The following is a 27,262-nucleotide window of genomic DNA, read 5'->3' as shown; positions in this document are numbered from 1 at the left end:
TCTGTCAAATAAATAAATAAAATCTTAAAAAAGAAAAAGTTGAAAACCAAATTTAAAAAGTGGTACCATTTGCAGGGGACCTGGCTGGCTCAGTCAGTAGAGCATATTACTCTTTGGGGTCATGAGTTTGAGCCTCCTTTTAGGTAGAGTTTATTTAAAAAAAAAAAAAAGTGACCCCCCCCCAGACCAAGTGCTTTTACATAGAATATTTTTAACTGGTAAAACATATCATATTTAACCGGAAAACCTTTCCAAAGTTCAATAATTGCTAGTACTTTGCATTCTAAAAACTAGAACACTCCCTACCTGTTTTGACATTAAAGCCACCAATACCTAAAGTTGTATAATAAATAAAGAAGCAAATGCAAAACCAATTGCAACAGAAATTTTGAAATACCGAGGCAGAAATTTGACAAAAGCAGTGACAGATCTGTAGAGTGGTAACTATAAAATATTGCTGATAGAAGTTTTAAAAGACCTGAATAAATGGAGACATTCACTGTGTTCATGGATTAGAAAGCTCAGTATTTTTTAAAAGATTTTTATTATTTATTTATTCATGAGAGACAGAGAGGAGTGGGGAGGGGGCAAAGACAGGCAGAGGGAGAAGCAGGCTCCACACAGGAAGCCCAATATGAGACTCAATCTTGGGACTCTAGGATCACGTCCTAGGCCAAAGGCAGGTGCTAAACCACTGAGCCACCCAGGTGTCCTGAAAGCTCACTATTGTTAAAAAATCAGTTCTCCCTAAATTGATCTATAGATTCAATATAATTCCAATCAAAATCTCAGCAAAGGACCTAGGGTAGTCAAACAGCTTTGAAAAAGGAAAAAATTATAAGGCTTATATTATGTGGTTTCAATGCTTATTTTTAAACTACAACTGTCAAGGCAGGCTCGTATTTGGCATAAAGATAAATTATTGCAACAAGGTTATGCATCTAGAAATAGACACAGGCATAGATGGACAATTGATTTTGATTTTCAGCAGTAGTTCAAAATGGCATTGACCTGAATAGCAGCACTGGAAGTTAGAAGTTCTGAGGTGGGGAAACATTTTCAACCTAAATATGTATATATATGGTCAAGAAGTATCAAGGGGTAAACCAGAAAGAAGAAAACAAAATATCCAGAAAATAGATTCTAGCAAGGGTAGAAGGAATGTCCTAGAACAACTGTGAAGCCTAGGCATAAACTACTGCAGATTAGAACAGGAGGATCTGAGAGCAAGGAGGATCTGAGAGCAAGGCGGAGGTGTGGGAGGGTATGGCCAGGGGACTTGAAGCATCTAGTGGGGCAGAGAGGAACAAATGTTTTTGAATTACAGAGAATATTATTGATGTGTGTCAGAAATGTAGCAAAAATAATTGGTAGAACCATGGAAAAACAAGGCTTAAGATGTAGCAGTTATTTTTAATAAAAAGAGGAAGGACTAGAGTTGTTCAAGAAAGATGGCATGCTCATTGTAAACTTTGTCTATACAGTCTATATTATCTACATGGTCATAGTAATGTAAGTTGTTCTTTTGGGATGAATATAGCCAAATGGAAATAGAATCTGATAGACTTTGTTTTCCAGATTGCTCAGTATGGAAAGTATAGGCCTCTGTTTATGAGAACCAGTGTTCTAAAGGGCTATCTCTTCTGTCCTGTGCTCTTTTATTCAGTCCTGGTGCAGGGTCAGTCCAGGTACCTCTTTAATCAGGACACAGTTGTGGTTGTCCCCACCCCTGCTTGAAGACAGAATAGGTTACTTTACTTTTATCGGTTTCCTATAAGCCAGTGTCTTTTACGGGGAAATCTCTTCTAGAATAATTTTTTCCTAATTAATTTTGGAGAAACATGATTATGAGTAACTTTATTATTAATCTTGTTTAAATAGAATGATTCTTTTTTTTCATGCCCTTTAGGAAGTAAGAAGAAAGAAAAGGAACGGCCAGAAATTTCTCCTCCATCTGATTTTGAGCATACCATCCATGTTGGCTTTGATGCGGTTACGGGAGAATTTACTGTAAGTTTACCCAGTTGGGACTCCTTTATGTATTAGCACTCAAAACTTCCCTTGCAATATTGTTTCAAGTTAACTTTTCTGTCTACATGTTAACTGTGAATTCTTAGTGCTTTTCTCTTACAAAGGGGTTGTGGTTTGCTATATCTTTGTCTTAGGGAGATGAGCCCATTAGTTAAAATAATGCAAAACAGATTTAGCAAAATAGACCATTAGAAAAAGAAGACCTTTTACAATGTAGTCAAGCCTATAATTGATTGGCTTGTATTTTTATGTATTTTGTCATTTACCTCTGGAAGTTGATTTTATTGGAGCGACTCAAAACAACTAATTTCTGACTGTCTTTTTGTTAGGGCATGCCAGAACAGTGGGCTCGATTATTACAGACCTCCAATATCACCAAACTAGAGCAAAAGAAGAATCCTCAGGCTGTGCTGGATGTCTTAAAGTTCTATGACTCCAACACAGTGAAGCAGAAATACCTGAGCTTTACTCCTACTGGTAAGACGTCATACAATGGTAAAAGGCTGATTCAAATGGAATTGCAGTATTGTCATAAAAAGAATGTCTCTGGAAAAATAAAAAGCTAAGCTATGGTCTTTGTCTTTATTCTTGCCCCTTTGTAGATCTGCCTTTTGTAAACTGATTGGGGTAGAATTCAGAGTCTGGGGAGTATATTAATCTCTTAGTTTTGCCAAAAGTGGGTGTTTTCGCCTTCTGTTTGGTTTGTGTGTGTGTGTGTGTGTCACTGCTTTGGAATGACTCCCAACAATGGAAGAGAAAGGCACATCATGATTTTTAGGCATGTTCAAATTAGAAATACATTTATTTTTAGTAGGACAGGAGGATTGTTTGCTATATTAAATACACAGACTTTAAAAGTAAAAAAATGCTTAAGTCCACTCAAAACTTGAAACTTATCAAATATATAAACATAAAATAAGCATTAGAACTAAAAGATTTTATACCTTTGAATTAGGGTATCATTAGATAAGAATTGAAGTATAGTAGTTTTTTAAAAATAATTTATGTGTTCAAATCAGGATCAGAATAAAGTCCGTACATGATAGTTGACTGCTGTACTCTTGAATCTCTTTTGATGCTCAGGCTCCCTCACACAGATCCTTTAAAGATTTTATGTATTTATTCATGAGAGACACAGAAAGAGAAAGAGGCAGAGACACAGGCAGAGGGAGAAGCAGGCTGCGTGCAGGGAGCCCGATGTGGGACTTGATCCTGGGATCCTGGGACTACGGCCTGAGCCAAAGGCAGACACTCAACTGCTGAGCCACCCAGGCATCCCCCCAGGGTATCTTTTAATATGTTTCTTTGACCCCTAAAATCATACGTGTAGTTTTAATTAATTGTACATAATCTGGGATCCCTGGGTGGCGCAGCGGTTTAGCGCCTGCCTTTGGCCCAGGGCGCGATCCTGGAGGCCCAGGATCAAATCCCACGTCGGGCTCCCGGTGCATGGAGCCTGCTTCTCCCTCTGCCTGTGTCTCTGCCTCTCTCTCTCTCTCTCTGTGTGACTATCATAAATAAATAAAAATAAAAAAAAATTGTACGTAATTTGATTGCATTTTCACAGAAATAAGGTCTTTGCTCAAGGAAGAAATAAAGACCACTTGGCCAAATGATCTTGACTTTTTAACTTAGATCTTGACCTTTACATCCTTAGCAAAAGATCAGACTCATCCCTAAAGCCTTTGTGTTTGTTAGTAAGTCTGTGTAAATTAGTATTTTTTTAAGTCAATGTTTGACCCAGAAAATGGTATATTCTTTTCACCCTATTTAAATATTGCATACTTAATATATATGTTAGTTATATTAAATATGTACCTTTAATAAAACTATATATTATTTGTGTAAATACCTATATATTTATATTATATAAGTAATGTTTTATGTTGTTTTAATATACATGTTAAATAATATTAATATAGCCATAAGTTATAGTTATATTAATATTATTTAACATATATTATATATGTATAAAAATGTAAAAGTCTCTGGGCCTTTTGAAAAGTAAAAAAAAAAAACAAAACTTGCTCTTCTAAACTCCAGAATGAATATTTTGATATTTAGTCTTTATGAACTATGTTTTGCCTTTAGGAATATGCTTTTTTACTGATCAAAATTTATGTTAAGAATTTTCCTTTGCACAATTACCATTGTCTGAATAGTTGCCTTGAAATATAGTTCACATGCTATAAAATTCATTCATTTGAAGTATACAAGTCAATGATTTTTGGTAAATCTAGAGTTCCATTAAGATTTGAGATTTGGTAGCACAATCTTGAATAAATTCTTATTTGAATACTGATATTATCATTTTTCTCAAGATTTGCTTCATCCTAAAATGAAAGCAAAGAACATTTACTTGCTCTGCATTGTATTTTCTTCCCCTTAATATATAGAAGTTGTTTTTATTTTTTGAGTTGTTGACTTAGCATTATTTTCTGTTTCATATTCAGAGAAAGATGGCTTCCCTTCTGGAACACCCGCAGTAAGTTAATATATTACTTCTTATAGCTCTTGTTCTAACTTAAGTTACCCAAAACGAATCTCACTTTTGCTTTTTTTAAAGATTTTATCTATTTATTCATGAGAGACACATAGAGAGGCAGAAACATAGGCAGAGGGAGAAGCAGGCTCCATGCGTGGAGCCTGATGTGGGACTCATCCCGGAACCCCGGGGTCACGCCCTGAGCTGAAGGCAGATGCTCAACCGCTGAGCCACCTAGGCATCCTCAGATCTCAGTTTTTATTTTGCTTTCTAAAATTAATTATAGTCATCTTATAAGTCATGCTTATAAGCTAGCCACCTGATTAAGCGGATAAGAGAAGCCATGTTAAGTAAACAGAATTTCCTCAATTAGGAAGAAACAATCTCCTTGAGTTATATGAAGACAAAATGTGGTAATATGTAAAGTACCCACCTAGCACACATCTGGTATATAATAAGCTCTGTGTAAAAGTTAACATCTTCTTTTATTTTAATTTAATTTTTTTAAAGATTTTATTTATTTATTTATTTAGTTAGTTAGTTAGTTAGTTAGTTATTCATTCATTCATTCATTCATTCATTCATGAGAGACACAGAGAGAGGCAGAGACACAGGCAGAGAGAGAAAGGCAGACACTCAACTGCTGAGCCACCCAGGCATCCTGAGTTTTTAGTCTTAACAAATAAAATAATTGCTTCCTTTTAGGGCTTGTTTAAGGAGCATAAAATTCTCATATAAAAGTTATAAATTGGGGATCCCTGGGTGGCGCAGCGGTTTGGCGCCTGCGTTTGGCCCAGGGCGCGATCCTGGAGACCCGGGATCGATCCCACGTTAGGCTCCCGGTGCATGGAGCCTGCTTCTCCCTCTGCCTATGTCTCTGCCTCTCTCTCTCTCTCTCTCTCTGTGTGACTATCATAAATAAATTAAAATAAATAAATAAATAAAAATTTTTAAAAAAATTTTTAAAAAAGTTATAAATTGGGCAGCCCTGCTAGCTCAGCGGTTTAGCGCCTTCTACAGCCCAGGGCATGATCCTGGAGACCCAGGCTCCCTGCATGGAGGCTGCTTCTCCCTCTCCCTGTGTCTCTGCCTCTCTCTCTCTCTCACTGTGTGTCTCTAATAAATAAATAAAATCTTTAAAAAAAAAGTTATAAATTTTCTCTTAAGAAAATTTGATATTTGTACAGCCCCAGTGGCACAGCAGTTTAGCGCCGCCTGTAGCCCAGGGTGTGATCCTGGAGACCCCGGGTCGAGTCCCATATTGGGCTCCCTGCATGGAGCCTGCTTCTCCCTCTGCCTGTGTCTCTGCCCCTCTCTCTCTTTGTGTGTCTCTCATGAATAAATAAAATCTTTTAAAAAATTGATATTTACTGTAAACATTTATTTTATAAACTTTTCTATAAGTTATAGAATTACCTTTATTTTTAAAAGATTAGATTAGAACCAAAGAGATTTTATTGTTTTAAAATGAGCTACTAAAGAAATACATTTTTTCAAGTATGTTAAAGAGAGAATCCTATTTTAATGTATCATTATATTTGACTTGTCTTCCTTACTTTGTTCATGTGATGAATGTAGCTGAGTGCCAAGGGTTCAGAAACAGCAGCAGTAGTAGCAGAGGAAGATGATGATGATGAAGAGGCTGCTCCTCCTGTTATTGCCCCACGACCGGATCATACAAAATCAGTGCGTGACTGATTAGTAATTGGGCTGTGGGTATCTTAGTAATTGGGCTGTGGGTATCTGGGCACGTGAGTTTTTTAAAAACAGCAATCTGTATTTAACTTCCAGTAGTTAATTTTCAAAATCCTTCAGTGTGGGGAAATTTGACGAGAAGATCTTTACCTAAAAATCATTCATCAAAAAACTAGTTTTTTTGAAAATTAAAGTTAAATGACTTCCTTAAAAGTTAAAATGGTTACCTCATTGTTTTTTCTTTCTATATTACACCTTCTCTTCCAGAGAATTCATCTATTTGGCTTTCTCTGTTTATCTCAATGCAGATAACTACTATATCTAAAACTTAAATCTGGGATTCCTGGGTGGCTCGGCAGTTTGGCACCTGCCTCTGGCCCAGGGCGCGATCCTGCAGTCCCGGGATTGAGTCCCACATTGGGCTCCCTGCATGGAGCCTGCTTCTCCCTCTGCCTGAGTCTCTGCCTCTCTCTCTCTCTCTCTCTCTCTCTCTCTCTGTGTGTGTGTGTCTATCATAAATAAATAAATAAATCTTTTTAAAAAAATAATATAAAATAAAACTTAAATCTTACTTCTCACCCAAATTGTGTATATAATCTCCCAGATTACATTTCTCTTAAAGCCCTGGTGTCATTCAAGAGGCTTCTGAGAGTGAAATTCCCAACTGGCTAGGGGAGAATTTAAAAAATATAATAACCTTAGATAGAGACAGGAAGAGTCTTGTCTCTTACCCTGTGCCAATACAAGGAAAGGGGGAGAAGGTTCTGTGTGGTAGAATGCTGGCACAGTAAGCAGGAAGGGCTCTGAGGCCTGCCGCTAGGTCGTGATCTAATGAGAGAGAAGGGCTGTTTTCCTCTTTTACCTCCTAGAAGTGGCTGTTTACAATGAAATGGTAGAAATCATCTTTGCGTATAAGTTTCTATGGGAATTAATAGTTAATTCTTGCAGAATGAGTTTGTAAGTTCTCCTTCCATTTCTATTCTTTGGAATAGTTTGAGAAGAATAGGTTTTAACTCTTCTTTAAATAGCTGATAAAATTCCCCTGGGAAGCCATCTGGTCCTGAACTTTTGTTTGTTGGGAGATTTTTTTTATTACTGATTCAGTTTCTTTGCTGCTTTTGTATTTGTTCAAATTTTGAATTTTTCTTGTTTCAATATTTTTTTCTATCTCAGTTTTGATAGTTTATAGGGTTCTAGGACTTTATCCATTTTTTCCAGATTGAACAATTTGTTGGCATAGAATTTTTCATAATTTTCTCTTAGAATTCTTTTATTTCTGTCATGTTGGCTGTGGTCTATCCTCTCTCTTTCATGATTTTATTTATTTGGATATTTTTCTTTTCTTTCTGATATATCTGTCTAGAGGCTTATCAATTTTATTAATTTTGTCTGAGATTCAGCTTCTAGTTTCATGGGTTTGTTCTGCTGAGCTTTTTTCCACATCAATGTGATTTATTTTTGTTCTAATTTCATTATTTCCCTTCTGCTGGTTGTAGACTTTACTTGATGTTCCTTTTTCAACTCCTTTAGGTGTAAGTTTAGATTTTTTTTTAAGACTTTTTTTTGCTTCCTGAGGTAGGCCTGTGTTGCTATGCATTTTCTTCTTATGGCCACTTTTGATGCATCCAAAAGGTTTTTGATGGCCCTGTTTCCATTTTCCATTGTTTCCATGTGTTTTTTATTTTCTTTTTTCATTTCTTGGTTAATCTGTTCATTCTTTAGTAGGATGTTCTTTAACCTCCATGTATTTGTGGTCTTCCAAAATTGTTCTTATGATTGATTTCAAGTTTCATAGCATTGTGGTCTGAAAAATATGCAATTTTTTTTGTATATGAACATTATGGTTTCCATAATTTTGTTCATTTCTCTTTTGTAGTAAGAACATGATTTTTACTTTTTGTACTTTTTGCTTCATTGCTAGCATATCATTGGTTAAACTTAAATTTCATTCACAGATCTGCTATTTTGCTAGACAGACTTTTAAAATCTATATATCATGTGTTAAAGAAAAGTGTTTCACACTTTTCTTACTTATTCTTCTTAGTTACAAGGCTTTTATAAGAGAAGTCTGAAAATATGCTCATTCTTTAGAACATTGGAGAAAAGTAGTTTTGGTTAAAAATCAAAGAACTGAATAGTATGCCAGTAAGAATGTCTAAAAATATTTTTCCTCAGATCTCAATAATTAACTATGTCTCTGCAGATTTATACACGGTCTGTAATTGACCCTATTCCTGCACCAGTTGGTGATTCTAATGTTGATAGCGGTGCCAAGTCTTCTGACAAACAGAAAAAGAAGACCAAAATGACAGATGAAGAGATTATGGAAAAATTAAGTATGTTGCCTACATTTACATTATTCTTAATTGTTAATAGCTCTTGAAACATTTAGCTCAGATGGATTTTAATTTATACCTTATGTTTTGACTTAAGACATAAATAATAACTGGTTTCCTTTTAGGAACAATTGGTTCAATTAAAATCTGGTTAATGTTGTGATTAGATTAGAACCAGTGAGATTTTATCATTTTGAAACAAGCTATTAAAGAAATACGTGTTTTTAAGTATATTAAAAAAGAGTTCTATTTTAATATGTTATTATATTTGACTTGTCTTCCTTACTTTGTTTATGTGATTATATTCTGATTTGCTTGTTCATCATTTTTAACTCTTGAGTAATGTTTTTGCAGTGGTCAGTACCATCTGGAGCAATACTTTTTTCCAAACGGCCAAATCTAAGGGTCATGGTTAGAAACCTTATCAAAGGAAGTTGGTATATATTTAACTATACTTATAGCTTCTCAATATGAGAATACAAAAAGTCCCCAAATAACTAAACAATATGGCCTTCCTGTATAGATATATGATGTGTTTTTTTTTTTCCCTCTTCTCATCCATCAACTCTCATTGGCCTGAATCAACCATTGGAAATAACGAACACATGGTACCAGAGAGAGGGTAGCAATAATATCTGATTATAAATCTACAGCAACTGTAAAGAACACTGACATAGAGGGATCAAGGAAAAATATTACAGTTAGAGTGGCTGTAGGCCAGAAATTGGGTACCTATATAAAATTGGAATATTTGTATGAGTTTCCTTGATATAATCATATCTCCTTTTACCTTGAGTAAGTAACAACTTAGTGAGGTTTTCTCATGTTTTGGCTTACTGGTAATAAAAACATATTAAGTTACAGTTTTATATTCCAAATCCTAATTATAAAACAGCTTCTTAGTTATGACTGTGAACTTTCCTAAAACAGATGTTTGATTAGTTCATACTAAAGTAATCTTTATAGAAATAAGTGATTTCCAAAATATATTGGAAGATAGAAGGTATATGGGAAGAGTCAGGCCATTTAGGGTTATTCATTTGGATATCATTTATTTATTATTTCTGATAGTAAGTAGTTTCCTAACTTACCATTAATTTAATACTGAAATCAGTGTAGTATGAAAAGTAGAATGACCAATCTATCCTTCCCCAGAAATGTCCCAATTAAGACTAAACATCCCACATCCTTTATTCTCAGGCACACTTACAGTTGGTCATTTTTAAAGTGTGTTTATTTTGAAAAGGTGAGAGGATAATTAAGACATTAGTTAGGAGGTCTAACCTCATGGAAATAATATGTCTTCTTGCTTCTGATATTTTCTTATTAAGTTTCATTAGTGTTCTGTTTGAAACATACATGATTTTTGAAACTTAACATTGGTTTTGAAAACCAATGTTCTAAGATCAGTAGAGTTTATTAAAAAGGAATAATTAGGGCAGCCCCTGTGGCGCAGTAGTTTAGCGCTGCCTGCAGCCTGGGGTGTGATCCTGGAGGCCTGGGATCGAGACCCACGTCGGGCTCCCAGCGTGGAGCCTGCTTCTCCCTCTGCCTGTGTCTCTGCCTCTCTCTCTCTCTCTCTCTGTGTGTGTGTGTGTCTCTATGAATAAATAAATAAAAATCTTAAAAAAAAAAAAAAAAAGGGAAGAATGAGCTTAGCCCAAGTGGCTCAGTGGTTTAGCACCGCCTTCAGCTCCAGGGCATGATCCTGGAGTTCCGGGATCGAGTCCCATGTCGGACTCCCTGCATGGAGCCTGCTTCTCCCTCTGCCTGTGTCTTTGCCTCTCTCTCTCAATCTCTCTCTCTCTCTTTTTGTCTCTCATGAATAAATATATAAAATCTTTTAAAAATAATAAAAATAAAACAATAAAATAAGGGCAGCCCTGGTGGCCCAGTGGTTTAGCGCCGCCTTCGGCCCAGGGTGTGATCCTGGAGACCCAGGATCAATGCCGCGTGGGGCTCCCTGCATGGAGCCTGCTTCTCCCTCTGCCTTTGTGTCTGTCTCTCTCTCTCTCTCTCCTTCTCTCCTCTCTCTCTCTTTCTCTGTGTCTGTCATGAATAAATAAAATCTTTTTAAAAAAATAAAAATAAAATAAAAGGAATAATGATAGAATTAGTTTACAGCTTTAAAATGCTTGGCTGTGCTTCCAACTTTTTGTTGTTTTTTGTTTAAAATAGGAACTATTGTGAGCATAGGTGACCCTAAGAAAAAATACACAAGATACGAAAAAATTGGGCAAGGGTAAGTATTTGTGACTATACTACACAGTATATAATAATCCCTGGGTGTACAGTATAGTATGATGTCTCTTCTGCCTGTTGACATTGAGCAGTTATGGCATTCTATGAGTGGTATTCTTGGATCTATATAAATACATGATGCCTTTCTACATACTATAAAAAAAAAAAAAACTACTGATGAGCAGTTCTTGTTCTTTCTTAAATGTTATTTCCCATTGGTGGTTAAGAGATTAGATGGGAAAATTGCCCATCAAATATATTTAAAAGACAATAAGAACATTTACTACAAGATGATAGGTAATAAAAGCATGTATTTAATCACATCATTGAGTATTGATTTTTGAGTCTACTGATCTTCTAATTTTATCCAGTAATTTGTATTTTTAAACTACACTTTCTTTCTGTTGCCTGGGAGCAAATGAACATATTGAATTTTTAATGTTATTAATCTCTGGAAAGTATTCTCTGCATTTAGAAGGAGAGCTTGAGTCTTTTTTGAACACCTCCTTAAGAATTTCTTTCTAAAAACTAAATTTAATGGGTCTCCTGGATAACTCAGTCACTTAAGCATCTGACTCTTGATTTCCGCTCAGGTCATGATCTCAGGGTTGTGAGATCAGCCCCTCATCAGGCTCCTTGCTGGATATGCAGCCTACTTAAAAGATTGTCTTTCGGGCAGCCCCAGTGGCGCAGCGGTTTAGCGCCGCCTGCAGCCCGGGATGTGATCCTGGAGACCCAGGATCGAGTCCCATGTCAGGCTTCCTGCAGGGAGCGTGCTTCTCCCTCTGCCTGTGTCTCTGCCTCTCTCTTTGCTCTCTCTGAATGAATAAATACATAAATCTTAAAAAAAAAAAAAAAAAAAGCAAGATTGTCTTTCTCTGGGCAGCTGAATGGCTCGGTTGAGTATCTGCCTTCAGCTCAGGTCATGATCCCGGAGTCCTAGGATCCAGCTTGAGCTCCACGTTGGGCTCCCTGCTCAGCAGGAAGTCTGCTTCTTCCCCTGCCCCTCACCCTGATTGTGCTCTCTTTCACTCTCTCTCAAATAAATAAATAAAACCTTAAAAAAAGATCTCCCTCTCTCTCTGCCCCTCCTCCCACTTCTACCTCTCTTTAAAAAAAAAGAAAACTAAATTTAGTTGCATCACTGGTTTAATAACAAAAATTGAAAATCAATATTCTTGAGCATGATAATGGATAAATTATAATATATTGAATAATACAAATAATAATTATGAGTAAACAAGCATAAGACCTATTCCAAATCTAATGTTGAATTTAAAAAACAAATAGCAAAAAATAAAATAAAATAAATAATTAGAAAGCAAATCGCAGAAAAATACATAAAATGAAACTGTTTATAAGAAGTTTAAAAGTTATGTTGAATATATTTTATAGTGATATACACCTATGTCCTTAATAGTTAAAGTGTAGACAAATTCATGGAAAGGATATGTATCATCTACAAAATAAACACCAAATACAGGTTACTTTTGAGAAGAGGGATGGATACCTTGGGAAAGCACATACAAGGACTTCAAATTTATTTGTTGCTCTTTGTTTCTTAAGCAGGGAAATGGATCCAGGAGTATAACATTTTTCTTCCCTTTATCTTTTTTCTACAGTTCTGTAGGTATGATATTTATGACAAATTTCTAACATAAACTTTGGCCACAAGGATTGCCTTTTTCTTTAAGTCTTACATGTTCTTTAATTCTTTTCCAGTTGTTCTAGGTATAAAGTTTTCAGATATATAAATGATAGTGATTTAGAAACCTTAAATCTGGTTATGTCTTTTTTCCCCTAGGGCTTCTGGTACAGTTTTCACTGCTACTGATGTGGCATTGGGACAGGAGGTAGCTACTTTTTCATACTTCTGGGTGTTACCATTAGCTTTTAGTATAGGAGGAAACTAGATAAACCTGTGAATAATCAATAGGAATCTTTTTTTTTTCTTTTTCAGTTGAATTTGTTGAAATACTCTTATGTATTTTATAATACCTTTCTTAATGAGAAAAAAAGAAGGAATTATGCATTGAGTTTCATAAATAAGCATATATTTAAAAAATTATTTTCTCAGCTTGGAATGCAAAGAGGATTATTTCCTGGCATTGGGATGACCTTGGGTCGGTTGATCAGCTTCAGGCGAAATCTAAAAGTAATTAGGCTTCATGTATTATTACAAAGCATTGTGCATAGGCAGTGTAGAAATAAGAATACTACCTGTGAGTAAGTTACAATCTCATTATATAATACAATAGATACACAATAAATTAAATTATTACCTGATTGGTGTTTGTAATTTTCTAAGAGAATTAGGAAACTTGTTCTGATTTTTTTTTTTTTCTGTTTCCATCATAGGTTGCTATCAAACAGATTAATTTACAGAAACAGCCAAAGAAGGAATTAATCATTAATGAGATTCTGGTGATGAAAGAATTAAAGAATCCCAACATAGTTAACTTCTTGGACAGGTAAATGTGAATATTTCTTAAACAGTGGGCAAAAATGTGGAAATTTTAAGTCTCATGGTTTTGTGGGCTAGCTCAAGCACTTGAGTTAGGCTAGAGTAGGATGTCAGTGTTGAAAAGTAAGCTTGAAGGAGGAGAGGTAAAAATAAAAATAGCACATTGCAGGGGCAGCTGAGTGGTCCAGTCAGTTTAAAGGCCCTACTCTTTCTTGGTTTCGGTTGAGGTCATGATCTCAGGGTCATGGAATCAAGCCCAAGCGAAGCCCAGCCTTGGGCTCCATTCTCAGTGCAGGTGTCTGCTTGGTATTCTCTCCTCCTCCCTCTCCTTCTGCTCCTCCCTCCTTGCCTCGCCCACTCACTCTCCCCCCACCCCCCTGCCCTAGCGTGTGCTCTCTCAAATAAATCTTTACACCCCACCCCCCAAAAAAATAACACATTGTAGTTTAGCAGGCCTTTTTCTGCATATATATCACCTGCCAAGTGAGGGAAAGCAGTTAAATGAAGGACATTGCTGCTGATGCTTATATTAATTATAAATGATTAGTAACAGAAACATTAAGGAAACAAGCTGTGATTCATGTGTTGACTGGCAGCAGTGCCTGGCCACATGGTTTTTAAACTTTTAGATCAGTTTTTATTTCAAATGCTGTCTTTCATGGGCAAATAGTGTATATGTCAAAACCTCATTTAATTTAGAAATTGATGTTTAATAAAAATAAAGAACAGAATGGAAAATTATATATTGTACTATTATGTGGGGATTTTTAAGCAATTACATATATGCAAATGAAGAATAGAAAAATTAAAATAGTGATTATATTGGAGATAGAGATTATAGGTGACTTTCTTATTTCTACATTTAATGTGTTTAATTTCCCTACTTCTGAAAATACTATGTCAAGTTAGTATCACATGATGGGTAAAATAAGCCAAAGCTTTGGGATCAGTTACACTTGACTTCTCATTCTGATTCTGTCACTTACTAGCTAGGTGAACCTGGATAAGTCACCCCCAGCCTCAATCACTTGATCTGTAAGACAGGACAAATGATTCCTACCTGACAGTATTATTTTAATTGAAACAATCAAGTTACCATTGTGGGCCAACTTTGAAGTCACTCAGGAAAATCCTAATGACCCTCAGTTACTTTTCTGCACAGTTGGACTACAGCTTGCCAGTTTTCTTCCTGGCCATCACAGCTGCCAGCTTCCTAGTGTCTGATTAGAGTGTCTGACATTTGAATTCTTCAGCACAGAGGGTAGGTGAGAGTAAAAATGTGAGTGTATTTTTTGTGTTTTTAATGTGTTTTTAGTTACCTGATGGGAGACGAATTGTTTGTAGTAATGGAGTACCTTGCCGGGGGATCACTTACTGATGTTGTAACAGAAACCTGCATGGATGAAGCACAGATTGCTGCTGTATGCAGAGAGGTCAGTTGAGTCCCTTTCCAATAAGTTATAGCAATGTGTAGTTACCAGGAGATTAAAAGGGGGGGCGGGAAATAAAATAAAATAAAAGGGGAGGGCGGATGGGTACACAGGTGATTTTTACAACATGAGATACTTTGTCTATACATATTCTCTTCAAGTTGTCTCCATACCGTTTTATCCTATATGAGAATTTAAACCGTTTCCTTCATGTGTAAGATAATTTCTGAATAAAGCATGAATTTTTGAAGAGCCCAACTCAGAGGTAAATTTCAGTGAGGTGATCATTGAAATTTATCATCCCAACAGGGTACTTTTAAGAGTTAACAGGAGTGTCACTCAACAGTGGACACAAGGAGTGTCTCAGGTAAAACCAGACACTTGTTCACCTTAAGTATTAAAGTCTGCTTCTGGCTTTATTAATCTCATCAAAACTGGTTGTTTCTTGATATTCATTAATGAATTTTTAGACATACTGTTGCTTAAGCCAATAGAATTCTGCCAAATTGCCTAAGTTTAAGCTGAAACTGAAAAATGAAATTCTAGGTTAATTTGCTCTCCTTTGGCTATTTTAGGAGGGGAGGAAATAACTCCTTAATAGTTATGAATATGGTATTTTAATAATATCTCTAACAAAGAGTGATCACTTAAGAGCTGACAAAAACTTAAGAATTTGGGGATCCCTGGGTGGCGCAGCGGTTTGGCGCCTGCCTTTGGCCCAGGGCGCGATCCTGGAGACCCGGGATCGAATCCCACATCAGGCTCCCAGTGCATGGAGCCTGCTTCTCCCTCTGCCTGTGTCTCTGCCTCTCTCTCTCTCTCTCTCTCTCTCTCTCTGTGACTATCATAAAAAAAAAAAAAAAAAAAAAAAAAAAACTTAAGAATTTGTTTATAACTTATTTTGTTTCTCATAATTTTCATAACTTTTAAAAATTATTTTAGAAGTTTCTCAAATTGTGATAAATTTGTTTCTGTTGTACAAGTGTTTTGGGAAGGATTTGTTCTTCTCAACAATCTGCCTAAATGCTTGGTAAATGTAGTACAGTAATACACAGTGTATCTGTTTTCCTTGAATGAATAGTAGAATTTTTTTTTTAAGATTTTATTTATTTATTCATGAGAGAGAGAGAGAGAGGCAGAGACAGGCAGAGGGAGAAGCAGGCTCCCTTCACGCAAGGAGCCCAGTGTGGGACTCGATCCTGGAAGTCCAGGATCACGCCCTGAGCCAAAGACAGACGCTCAACTGCTGAACCACCCAGGCACCCAATAGTAGAATATTTTAAATGAAATTTTTAGTTGTTATTCATAATGTACAGCCTTAATTTTGTTGTTCTCTTCTACTGGGGATTAAGAAGTAAAAAAAATACAGGGACACCTGGGTGGCTCAGTGGTTGAGCATCTGCCTTTGGCTCAGGGTGTGATCCCAGTTGGGGGATCGAGTCCCAGATCAGGCTCCCTGTGAGGAGCCTGCTTCTCCCTCTGCCTATGTCTCTGCCTCTCTCTGTGTCTCTCATGAATAAATAAATAAGATCTTTAAAAAATAAATAAATAAAAATACAGATTTTTTTCTAAGTTTACAATTTATACTCAGTTTATATTAAAAAAACATAGGGGCAAGCAGATCTTAAGACTCTAATCTTGTTCTTATGTTTAAGGAAGGGGGATTGTTTTTCCTCACTTCTGACTCTGTGCTTTCTGAAACATGGCCTAAGAGGAAAGTTACTCTTTTATCTGTGGTGTCTAGATTGTGGATGTAAGCTTTATGTAAAATCCACTGTAAAAGAAATGAAGAAAACATCTTAACATCACATCCGTGAACAGCTGGATGGAACTAACCTCCCAGGATCTTACCACTTTTCAGTGGCTAATTTAGACTTTCGAAGCATTACCAGGCCAAAAGTACTATATGTGAACTTCCCTTAGACTTCTCAGGGACTGTTTCATTGATAGGTGTTTTTCTTGTTTAGTGTTTACAGGCATTGGAGTTTTTACATGCTAATCAAGTGATCCACAGAGACATCAAAAGTGACAACGTGCTTTTGGGGATGGAAGGATCAGTTAAACTTAGTGAGTAACAAATGAGATTTATTTGTTATTATAATTCTGCCTTTTGTTTAAGTAAAAAGAAACCTATTAATATGTTTATGACAATATTTGGAGGGAGAGGGAGAAAAATGGTAAAGATTATAGACTGTCAATTGGACAGTTTACGTTTGAATAGATCAGCTGTGCTACTTGCTGAATAATTTGTGGTGAGTTACTTAATCTCTTTGTGTTTATTTTCTCAAGTAGATGATAAGGAAAGTAATAGTTACTGTCTTAGAGAACTCTTCTGAGAGTTAAAAATGTAAAAAGCACTGAGGAACAGTGCCTGGGACTGTCATAATGTTGGTGCTGTCTTCCAAAGATAAACTTGAATTTGTCTGTGCTGTTAGGGTAGATCTGTTCAGCTTTCTTTGGGTTTGGTAGAGCATGGCCTCATTGGGGGAGGGCTCCACAGCCCTGACCAAGAGATGACAAGGAACAAAACCTCTTTTCCTAATTATCTTCTGTATCAGACATGATAGAGTCATGGAGGGCAAAGTCCTAGACTTCTTTTCCTCTGCTGGCTCTAATCTGTCAGTTTAAACCAGGCCCCTAGGGGAGTCAAGAACTTCTGTTGAGAGTCCTTCAACGATGCAAAATTCAAGGCATGTCTTGGAACAAGAGACCAAAATTTTTTCCTTCTGTTTGGCTAAAGTGTTCGGCTCCTTTTTCAGTATCTCTTTTTTAAGATTTTTGCTTCAGGGATTATTCAACCACAGGAAGGGGCTCTCTACTAGATGGTCAAAAACACAGGATCACTGATGTTAATCAGGCAAAATAGAAATGGACGTTCTCGTACTTTTTGGTGGATACACCTGTAAGCTGAATTAGACTTCTTTGGATAATATTTTATCCTTGCTCTTGCAAGGATACATACTAGATGAATGGTCTCGGGTAAGTTATCTAACAATGTGTGTGCCTTGGTTTCCCAATTTGTAAAATGAGAGCAATACTAATAAATGTACCTGTTGGAGTCATCGTGAGGGTTAGTTATCTTACTTCCTACAAGGTACTTGAAACAGTACCTGGTTTGTTACAAGTACTCATTTTAGCCATAAATATTATGATTTGACTAAACAGTTGTTCTTTTAGTATTCTCTGGGGTAGAATTAATGAACACATGCACAATAATAAATACAAAGTTGTTCTCTTCAATATTGTAAACAACAAAAAATACTTTAAATGTCTAGCAGTATGGGAATGGTAAACTATAATTTTGTTATTTTGTAATATTGTGTAGTTATAGTAATGAGGTAGATCAATGTACAAAGGTGGAAAAATCTCTAAAAATTAATTTTAAGAGACAATTTACTAGAGCACCTGGCTGGCTCAGTTGGTTGAGCATGTGACTCTTGATCTCAGTGGTGAGTTCAAGCCCCAGGTTGGGAGTAGAGTTTACTTTAAGGAAAAAAAAAAAAAAAAACCAGTTTACAAAGTATCCTAACTAGGTTAAATAAACCATGCAGTTCACAGGTAATATTTGTACCTATATAAATTTACAATGAAAAGTTCAAAGCTTAAAAACCTAAATGTTAACAGTGGTTACATTTGAAATAGAATGGGTCTGTAGAAGGGAGGAAAAAATTCAAGATTTTCATCCCAGCATTTCCACTAGGTAGGTTAACAATGAGTGCTAACATAGGCTTTCTGCTCCTGTTATAAAATGAGGTGGTTGGAGTAGAGTAATGTTGCGGAGGACCTTGTTAGTTACAGTTGCAGTTAAAGCTGTTCTTTTTCTAAGAAGTCAGATACTTAGTAATTCTAGCTTTTGTTTATTTTCTTCAAAAATAGTTCCCACTTCCTGGCCTTTTTACCTATCTTACAAAAATTAGTTTTGGTGTTCACCTTTTGGTAACTTTCTCTTCTAGATCTTTTCAACTTTATTAAAATTTTTAGGATAATTGTTTAGAATAAAAGACCTTCTCATAATTTGTCCTTTGCTTGTGGGAAATAAAAGTAAATAAGTCAGAGTAGGTAACATCATCAAAATATTTGTGAACCCATTCTGGTTTACTTTTTTTTTTTTAATGTAAGCTCTAAGCCTGTTGTGAGGCTTGAACTCACAACCCCGAGATCAAGAGTCACATGCTCTGTGGAATCTTCAATAGCCAGGTGCCCCTATTTTACTTTTTTAATACAATCTTAAAAAAGAAGAGGCTGAGTAGTCAAATGTAATTAATTCTTAAATGAAACTGTCCATGAACATCATTGACCCTAGATATGTTTTGTTTTGTTTTGTTTTGTTTTATAGCTGACTTTGGGTTCTGTGCCCAGATCACCCCTGAGCAGAGCAAGAGAAGTACCATGGTTGGAACGCCATACTGGATGGCACCAGAGGTGGTTACACGGAAAGCTTATGGCCCTAAAGTGGACATATGGTCTCTGGGTATCATGGCTATTGAGATGATAGAAGGAGAGCCGCCATACCTCAATGAAAATCCCTTGAGGGTAAGACCAATTAAACACCACCAGCCTTATTTTTGGAAAAATTCATTTCTTTAGAACATTTATTGATTTATCTATTTTTTAAAAGATTTTATGTATTTATTCATGACAGACACAGAGAGAGAGAGGCAGAGAAACAGGCAGAGGGAGAAGCAGGCTCCATGCAGGGAGCCTGACGTGGGACTCAGTCCCGGACCTCCAGGATCACACCCCTGGCTGGAGGCGGCGGTAAACTGCTGGGCCACCAGGGCTGCCCCAGAACATTTATTTAGAATCTGATTGTGCCAGACACTGGGCAAAAATTTAGGATACAAAGTTGATATAACCTGGTCTCTACATCTAAAAATTATTTGCTTCTGGGTTATTGAGTTGAATGTGTTAGGTAAAAAGTTTGTAGAATCTTAGTAAGCTGTATGGTTTTAAATTTTACACTTAAGCAAGAATTTGCTCACTTTTCTACAAAGAATCTCTAAGTGTATTCTTCAGATTGTCAGCTTTGAACCTTGGCCTCTATACTGTCAGGTATACAGAAGAGGAAAAGAAGATCACATCTATGAGAAAGCTGTGTAGAGGGCAGCCCGGGTGGCTCAGCGGTTTAGCGCTGCCTTCCGCCCAGGGCGCGATCCTGGATACCGAAGATCGAGTCCCACGTAGGGCTTCCTGCATGGAGCCTGCTTCTCCCTCTCCCTCTGCCTGTGTCTCTGCCTCTCTCTTTCTCTCATGAATAAATAAATAAAATCTTTAAAAAAAAAAAAAAAGAAAGAAAGCTGTGTAGAAGGCAATGTTAAAGCTCACATTCAAACAAAAGAGTCAGGGCCCTGAGTTACATACAGATGGGGTTAGTAGACTACAAAATTAGATATTTCAGCAATGGAGGTAGAGAGATTAGGAGTTTGTTCTTTTCTTTTTCTTTTTTTTCTTAAGATATTTTTAAGAGAGAGAGAGCACGAGTAGGGGAGGGGAGAGCTAGAGGGAGAAGCCCCAATGCAAGGCTCTATCCCAAAACCCTGGGATCATGACTTGAGCCGAAGGCAGATGCCTAACTAACTGAGCCACCCAGGTGTCCCCTGTCTGTCTTTTGCTTGCTTGCTTGCTTGCTTTTTCCCTTCTATGTCTACTTTTATTTTATTTATTTATTTTTTAAGATTTATTTATTCATGAGAGATACAGAGAGAAAGGCAGAGACATAGGCAGAGGGAGAAGCAGGCTCCCTGCAGGGAGCTTGATGTGGAACTCGATCAGGGATTCTAGGATCACGCCCTGAGCTGAAGGCAGATGCTCAACCGCTGAGCCACCCAGGTGTCCCCTGTGTCTACTATATGACTCAGGATCATTAGTTATTAAAGAAATGCAAATCAAAACCCCAACGAGCTACTGCTTCATACCTTCAAGAATGACTGTAATAAAAAAGATGGATAATAATAACTGATAGAGAATGTGAAGGGACGCCTGTGTGACTCAGCGGTTGAGCGTCTGCCTTTGGCTCAGGGCGTGATCCTGGGGTTCCGGGATTGAGTCCCCTATAGGCTCCCCAGAGGGAGCCTGCTTCTCCTTCTGCATATGTCTCTGCCTCTCTCTCAGTGTCTTTCATGAATAAATAAATAAAGTCTTTTTTTTTAAAAAAAAGGAGGGAATCCCTGGATGGCTCAGTGGTTTAGTGCCTGCCTTCAGCCCAAGGCATGGTCCTGGGGTCCCTGGATCGAGCCCCACGTTGGGCTCCCTGCATGAAGCCTGCTTCTCCCTCTGCCTGTGTCTCTGCCTCTCTCTCTCTGTGTCTCTCATGAATAAATAAATAAAATCTTTTAAAAAAAAAGAAAGAAAGAAGAGAGAGAGAGAGAGAGAGAGAGAGAGAGAGAGAAAGAAAGAAAGAAAGAGAAAGAAAGAAAGAAAAGAAAGAAAGAAAAAGAAAGAAAGAAAGAAAGAAAGAGAAAGAAGAAAGAGAGAAAGAGAAAGAAAGGAAAGAAAGAGAAAGAGAGCGAGAGAGGAAAGAAAGAAAGAAAAGAAAAGAAAAGAAAGAAAAAAGAAAAGAAAAGAGTATCAGAGACCCTGAATGATAGAGAAGAAACTGAGGGTTGCTGGAGGGGAGTCATTTGGGTGTGGGGATGGATTAAATGAGTGATGGATATTAAGGATGAGCACCGGATAGTATATGTAGGTGATGAATCACTAAATTCTGTCCCTGAAGCCATATCATGAAGTACATGATATGTTAATTAAATAGAATTTAAATAAAAGCTTGAAACGAAAAAAAAATTAAGTGTATCAGTAGTGGCTCATCCTTGTAGCAAGTGTACCATATTAATGTTAAGAAGCCTCCCCCATTATCAACCTCCCTCACCAAAGGGTACATTTCTTACAGCTCAAGAACCTGGGGCAGCCCGGGTGGCTCAGCGGTTTAGCGCTGCCTTCAGCCCAGGGCATATCCTGGAGACCTGAGATTGAGTTCCACGTCAGGCTCTCTAAATGGAGCCTGCTTCTCCCTCTGCCTGTGTCTCTGCCTCTCTCTCTCTCTCCATGTCTCTCGTGAATAAATAAAATCTTTAAAAAAAAAAAAAAAAAAAAACCTGGATTGGTACATCATTATCACTGAGTCTGTGGTTTACATTAGGGTTCCCTCCTGGTATTGTACGATTCTATGGGTTTAGTCAAATGTATAATGAATAACATATGTCCATTATGACAGTGTTTTCACTGGCCTGAAAATCCTCATGCTGCCTGTTTCACCTATAGCTGTATAGATATAGTTAGTTTACAAAAAGGCCAGGGGGAGGGGGTTCTGAATCACGAAATCCTACTCCTGAAACCAATATTACAGTATATGTTAACTAACTAGAATGTAAACAAAAACTTGGGGGGAAATAAAAGTTTCTTTTTTTTTTTTTTTTAAGATTTTATTTATTTATTTATTCATGAGAGACAGAGAGAGAGAGGCAGAGACACAGGCAGAGGGAGAAGCAGGCCCCATGCAGGGAGCCTGACGTGGGACTCGATCCTAGGTCTCCAGGATCAGGCCCTGGGCTGAAGGCGCTAAACCGCTGAGACACGTGGGCTGCCCGAAATAAAAGTTTCCAACAAATCCCATTGTTTTGAAATCTGATGTGACTTGGGAAAACTTGAGAAAGGTAAATGGATTCTATAGGTCGAGAGTGGGATTGTGCTTATTTTTCTTTATACCCTTATATATGTATTATATTTATAAGCCCTCCCTGAAAGGTGAGGCTAATATCTGAAAAAGAAATTAGGGGAATTTAACATCTAAAAGTAAAGGGAAAATACCTGATACAAATGGGCAGAAATAATACTAAACCTCAATTTATTTTTTCTGGTGATTGTCTTTAAAGAAGTAAAAGATCCAGGGGCACCTGGCTGGCTCAGGCAGTGGAGTATGCAAATCTTGATCTTAGGGATGTGAGTTCTAGCGCCATGTTAAATGTAGAGATTACTTTTTAAAAAAAAATGTTTAAAAAAAAAAAGAAGTGAAACATCCATAAAGTTTATAAAGTGCTGTCTCATTTTGTTGTGCTACCTTAAGTATGACAAAGATACTCTTCTGTTTTTAGGCCTTGTACCTGATAGCAACTAATGGAACTCCAGAACTTCAGAATCCAGAGAAGCTTTCCCCAATATTTCGGGATTTCTTAAACCGTTGTTTGGAGATGGATGTGGAGAAAAGGGGTTCGGCCAAAGAATTATTACAGGTGAATTTAGAAATAGTACTATTTTTGGATAAAGTTGATTCTTTGAGTAACCAACAAAAAGTTTACATTGGGTTCATAACATTTCACTCTTCATTTATCACTAGCAGCATCGCAGTTGCTAGAGTTTAGGATTTTATCTGCTGGGAGTAAAGTAGCTATAATACTAAAATCAAGTATATGAGGCTTATGCGTATTGTCAGTTCTCAGACAAGTTCATTTGCTGGCGTGGGTATGTCTGCAATTTAGGTGAGATTTTATAATATTCTTAGATGAACTAAAAGGACTGCTTTCAACTGTAAAAGTGATATATTGATTATGTTGAATTTACACACATACTGAAATATGTATTTGTTAAATTATAATCCATAAAATAGTCTTTGGGACTTAACTGAAAGGAAGTATTTAGCTTCTGAACTGGTGACATTGATACATATTTTCCCCTCTCTCTGGCAGCATCCCTTCCTGAAACTGGCCAAACCTTTGTCCAGCTTGACACCACTGATCATGGCAGCTAAAGAAGCAATGAAGAGTAACCGTTAGCATCATTGCCATGGCCTCATATTCTTTCTTCCATTTTCTAAAAGAAATCTTTTAATATATGAAAATTATTACTCTTTTGGGGTTTAAAGAAATGGTCTGCATAACATGGAGGGAAAAGCAAGCTACTACTTCCTGAAGACAACCAAGAGAAAATTGCAAAACAGAATGACAACTCTCTATTGACTCCCTTCTTTATAGGGTCCAAAAGGAATTGTGGACTGAATCAATAGCCTTACTTCTTTCAGCAGGTAGCCCATCAGGGCCATTTATCATGCTTGAGATTTGCATTTTATTTTGCTGACTTCATCGTAATAAATCCCATTCATGGTCCCTTTTGGAGAGTATTTTCAATACTTGAATGGCAGATTCGAGTTTTTCAGATTATTTGTTTCATCTGCTGGTCGTCTTTTCTCTCTTCTTCATAGCCTTCTTTTTCCTTGCCTTGCTCCTTTTGAGTTGCTAAGTGAAAGATTCTTCTTGAGCCTAATCAAGGCAAATGTAATAAAAATTTTGTAGCTCCTTATATTGGCAGAGGAGCTCAAACTCAGCTTTGTATAGAAGTTAGGACCAGCTATTATTACATGTAGTATTTCAGTTCATAATTTGAACTGAAGGAAGGGAAGAAAAATATGTGATTTTTACCTTTTTTAACAAATGTGAAAGAGTCAATTTTAGAAATTTCACAGTAGTGAGTTGTTTGGCATTTATTACATGTATAGAGAGACTAATAATCTATATTTATAACTAAATCATTGAGACAGAAAAAGAATCCCTTGGTTATACATCCTTACAATTTTGTTTCTTTTCTGACTCTATCCTCTTCAGATTGGGCTTCAGGAACCAAAGTGATTAGTTCTTTCTTGTTCCAACTTGGGCTTTGTGACTGGTTGGTACTGCTACTTTGCCCCTCCTTCTTTTACCTTCATTTTGGAAATAAGTTTCTGTATATGTTGTAATTTTACTTAGTTTGTTTTTTAATTAACCTTCCCTCACCTTACTCTACCCGTCCCCCTTCGGTAAATAATATAATAACCATTGAATTTTCAGAATTTAGAAGTTAATTTTTTTTTTCATTTAAAGGAGAAAAATACTTGGAGCTAGCAGAAACAAAGTGAGAGACTAGAACTTTGGTGAGCTCTTAAATAATTAGATTATTTTCTTGAAAGAGAAATGATGGTTACATAGAGATGCAGCTTCTGACCAGTAAACTGTAGAGATTTGTTATAAACATTGTTTCCAACCCATTACCAATATTTTACTCTCTGAAAACTTAAGTGACAAAGTACTTGGTAAATTCATGATTTGAGATGTTGAGTTACATTAGTTTTGTTTGTTTTTCAAAAATAGAATCGTGTAAAAAAAAATACTGGAGAAGAAAAATGAAATGTGCTTATTGATAGGAATACTTTTTTCTTATTTTAAAAATTTGAAGAAGGTCTGTGACCTGTAGCATTAATTATGAGAGTGCCCTCTCTTCTCCGAACCCCCCTTCTGTTCTCTTGTCTCTCCTTATTTTTTATTATTTTGCTTGTGGAAGTAGTGTCATCCCTTCTGACATGCCACAAGCCACATAAAAGAAAAAAAATTGATTTGGTTTAGGGATTTTGTTTCCCACCACCACTCCTATTTAACTTCATACCTACTGGCCATCCTACAGTAGTACAGATAATGAATAAAAATAATTTTGATATATTGGACTAGTTTAGAGGAACTAATAGAGTTTTCCTATCATTTTCATGTTTTTAATTGATAATGCAAGAAGGTTTTCACAAAACTGAGAAAAATAATTAGTGAAACTTGTATCTAGAGCACTTAATGATCTCTGTTTCCAGTTCTATTCTTGATTTCATTTTTCTCTGGATTATATTAACCACCTACAGGTATTACTAAATTACAGAAACAAGCTGGTTTATTTCTGATGAAAATCTACAGTGCATCTTGAGTTTCAGATTTGAACATTCTGTGTAAATAGTTTGGATGGATTATGATAAAGAAGATGCTACCAATGAAATAGAAAACAACTAGATGTTAAGACTGTGATCATCATGACCACTCTAGAAGGCCCTTCCATACATATGTCATAAAGACCATATTCATTGAATACAGTGCCAATGCCCCACTTTTATGCCTGTGACTCAACAAAGGTCTTTTCAGTTTATAGAAGCAGTTTGGGATTTGTATTTAAAACTTCTTTGAGAGTTACCTGCACGTCCATTGCTGGCAACGGACTTTGTCATTAAAACCTGACTCCTAGGTTAAGGGAGCTACACTGTGGTTTATTCTTTACTTACTTGGATAAACTAACTTGTAATAGAAGTATACTTTGGTTAATTCTGAAATGTGTCATTTTTAAACAAAATCCTAAAAGCAATATGGAATTGTGATTTATTAGTTAATTTTAAATTAAAATGTTCAGATCTTGTTGAAAGAAAAATTATATCTGAATCAAGATTCATGTTTTTTAATAACTACCTTTTGTATTCACCCTTTTTGTCATCACTTTAGAATGAAAATTTCCATTTAAATCTAAAAGTTACCTTAGTCCTCTTGTGTTATTAGAATAATATTACTGTAGTACTTATTTATTATATTTCAGACTCTCTGGTGGTCTTAAAGTTTCCTTTTCCTCTTGTTCCTTTTGCTGCTTTTATGGACAGTTAAAACTGGGAAACCATGAAATTATTGAGTATTTTGTCCTACCTGAGAATAGTAAATAAGTGAGTAGTTGTGATAGTGTAAGAAACAAAAGCTAACACAACTCTGTCTTCATGTGTTGAGTGCCTGGCACATAGTAAAATTCTCTTCCCTTCCACACATAAATATTACGCTGCTTAAAGTGTATCTAGATACCACCAGTCCTAAATGAACCTGTGCCTTTAATAAGCAATTTAAAACTACCTATGAGTATTTCTTTATAGGGTTCACATAAATACATGTCTGTTTATATATACTGTATTCTAGCCAGAACAATTTTAAATCTAATTGGGCTGTAGGTATAGTTAGAAAAAAATGGGTGCTTAAAGAATTTGCATCAGTGTTTTAATCTAAAAATTTTAAATATAATGAGATCCATATCTAGTGAAATGTCAAAAAAATCATTGTAGAATTATAGCTAAAAATCCAGATTCATACTCCTTTTGGGTTTTGTATAGTAGAATTTCGTAGTTACATAAAATTAAGATTGTCTTCCTTATTTCCATTGCTTCCACAGTAGATGAGGAAAACAATTAAAATCGTTTTTCCACAGTGTGTGTATATGTGTGTGTATAAAAAAGGGGGAAAAAATACACATACATTTTTCTAATCACTCAGCACATTTATTGACCACTTTGGCAAAGACACTGTGGTAGGTATTGTGGGAATTACAAGGGGGAATCAAGCACTGGCCGGGCCTTGAGAGAGCTGAAGTCCTTTTCACTCACATTCTAGAATGTTGCCAAATGAAAGGGAGAAAGAAATGTATAATTCTGTCAAATTTTCATTCTGTATTAAGAAAAGCAAAGAATTATATTTGGAATTGGACATCTTTGGTAGGAATGTGTTACTTTTTTGTCCCCCTTATTTTGATAGATAGAAGTGGAATTAAGTGAAAGTAGTTTGTCTTTTCTGTTTTGTCTTCAAATTTTATATTGACTTTTAATTTAATCCCATTCAATTATTTAATTGTTACATTGACATTAACTGCTGTATTTGATGACTTTGTTCAATAATTTTGTTCTTTCAGGGCTAGAAATAAACTTTTTTTAATGTTCATTTTTCCTTTTCCTAAACTTCAGTTCTTTCTTTAGATCAGAATATTTTTTAAAAAGAAT

General features: G+C 36.2%; 1 protein-coding gene across 3 annotated transcripts in view; it reads left to right on the top strand.

Moving 5' to 3' along the window:
- Positions 1-27,203, top strand: part of PAK2 (p21 (RAC1) activated kinase 2) — an 89,454-nt gene extending 62,251 nt beyond the window's left edge. For 2 of the 3 annotated variants that reach the window (XM_072811975.1, XM_072811976.1), the window contains 13 exons: positions 1,910-2,010; positions 2,361-2,508; positions 4,485-4,516; positions 6,095-6,202; positions 8,415-8,547; positions 10,726-10,789; positions 12,593-12,641; positions 13,147-13,259; positions 14,568-14,685; positions 16,650-16,749; positions 19,019-19,215; positions 22,773-22,910; positions 23,364-27,203. In XM_072811975.1, coding sequence (XP_072668076.1) covers positions 1,910-2,010; positions 2,361-2,508; positions 4,485-4,516; positions 6,095-6,202; positions 8,415-8,547; positions 10,726-10,789; positions 12,593-12,641; positions 13,147-13,259; positions 14,568-14,685; positions 16,650-16,749; positions 19,019-19,215; positions 22,773-22,910; positions 23,364-23,450 — 1,388 coding nt within the window. In that variant the 3' untranslated portion in view covers positions 23,451-27,203. The remainder of the gene's footprint in view (positions 1-1,909; positions 2,011-2,360; positions 2,509-4,484; positions 4,517-6,094; positions 6,203-8,414; positions 8,548-10,725; positions 10,790-12,592; positions 12,642-13,146; positions 13,260-14,567; positions 14,686-16,649; positions 16,750-19,018; positions 19,216-22,772; positions 22,911-23,363) is intronic. The other variant, XR_012024371.1, reaches the window with a different exon arrangement.
- The last annotated feature ends 59 nt before the right edge of the window (positions 27,204-27,262 follow it).

This window comes from Canis lupus, chromosome 35, assembly GCF_048164855.1.
Source record: "Canis lupus baileyi chromosome 35, mCanLup2.hap1, whole genome shotgun sequence".
NCBI lineage: Eukaryota > Metazoa > Chordata > Mammalia > Carnivora > Canidae > Canis > Canis lupus.
The sequence above is the reverse complement of the archived record's forward strand: the minus strand, read 5'-3'. Positions and strand labels throughout refer to the sequence as shown.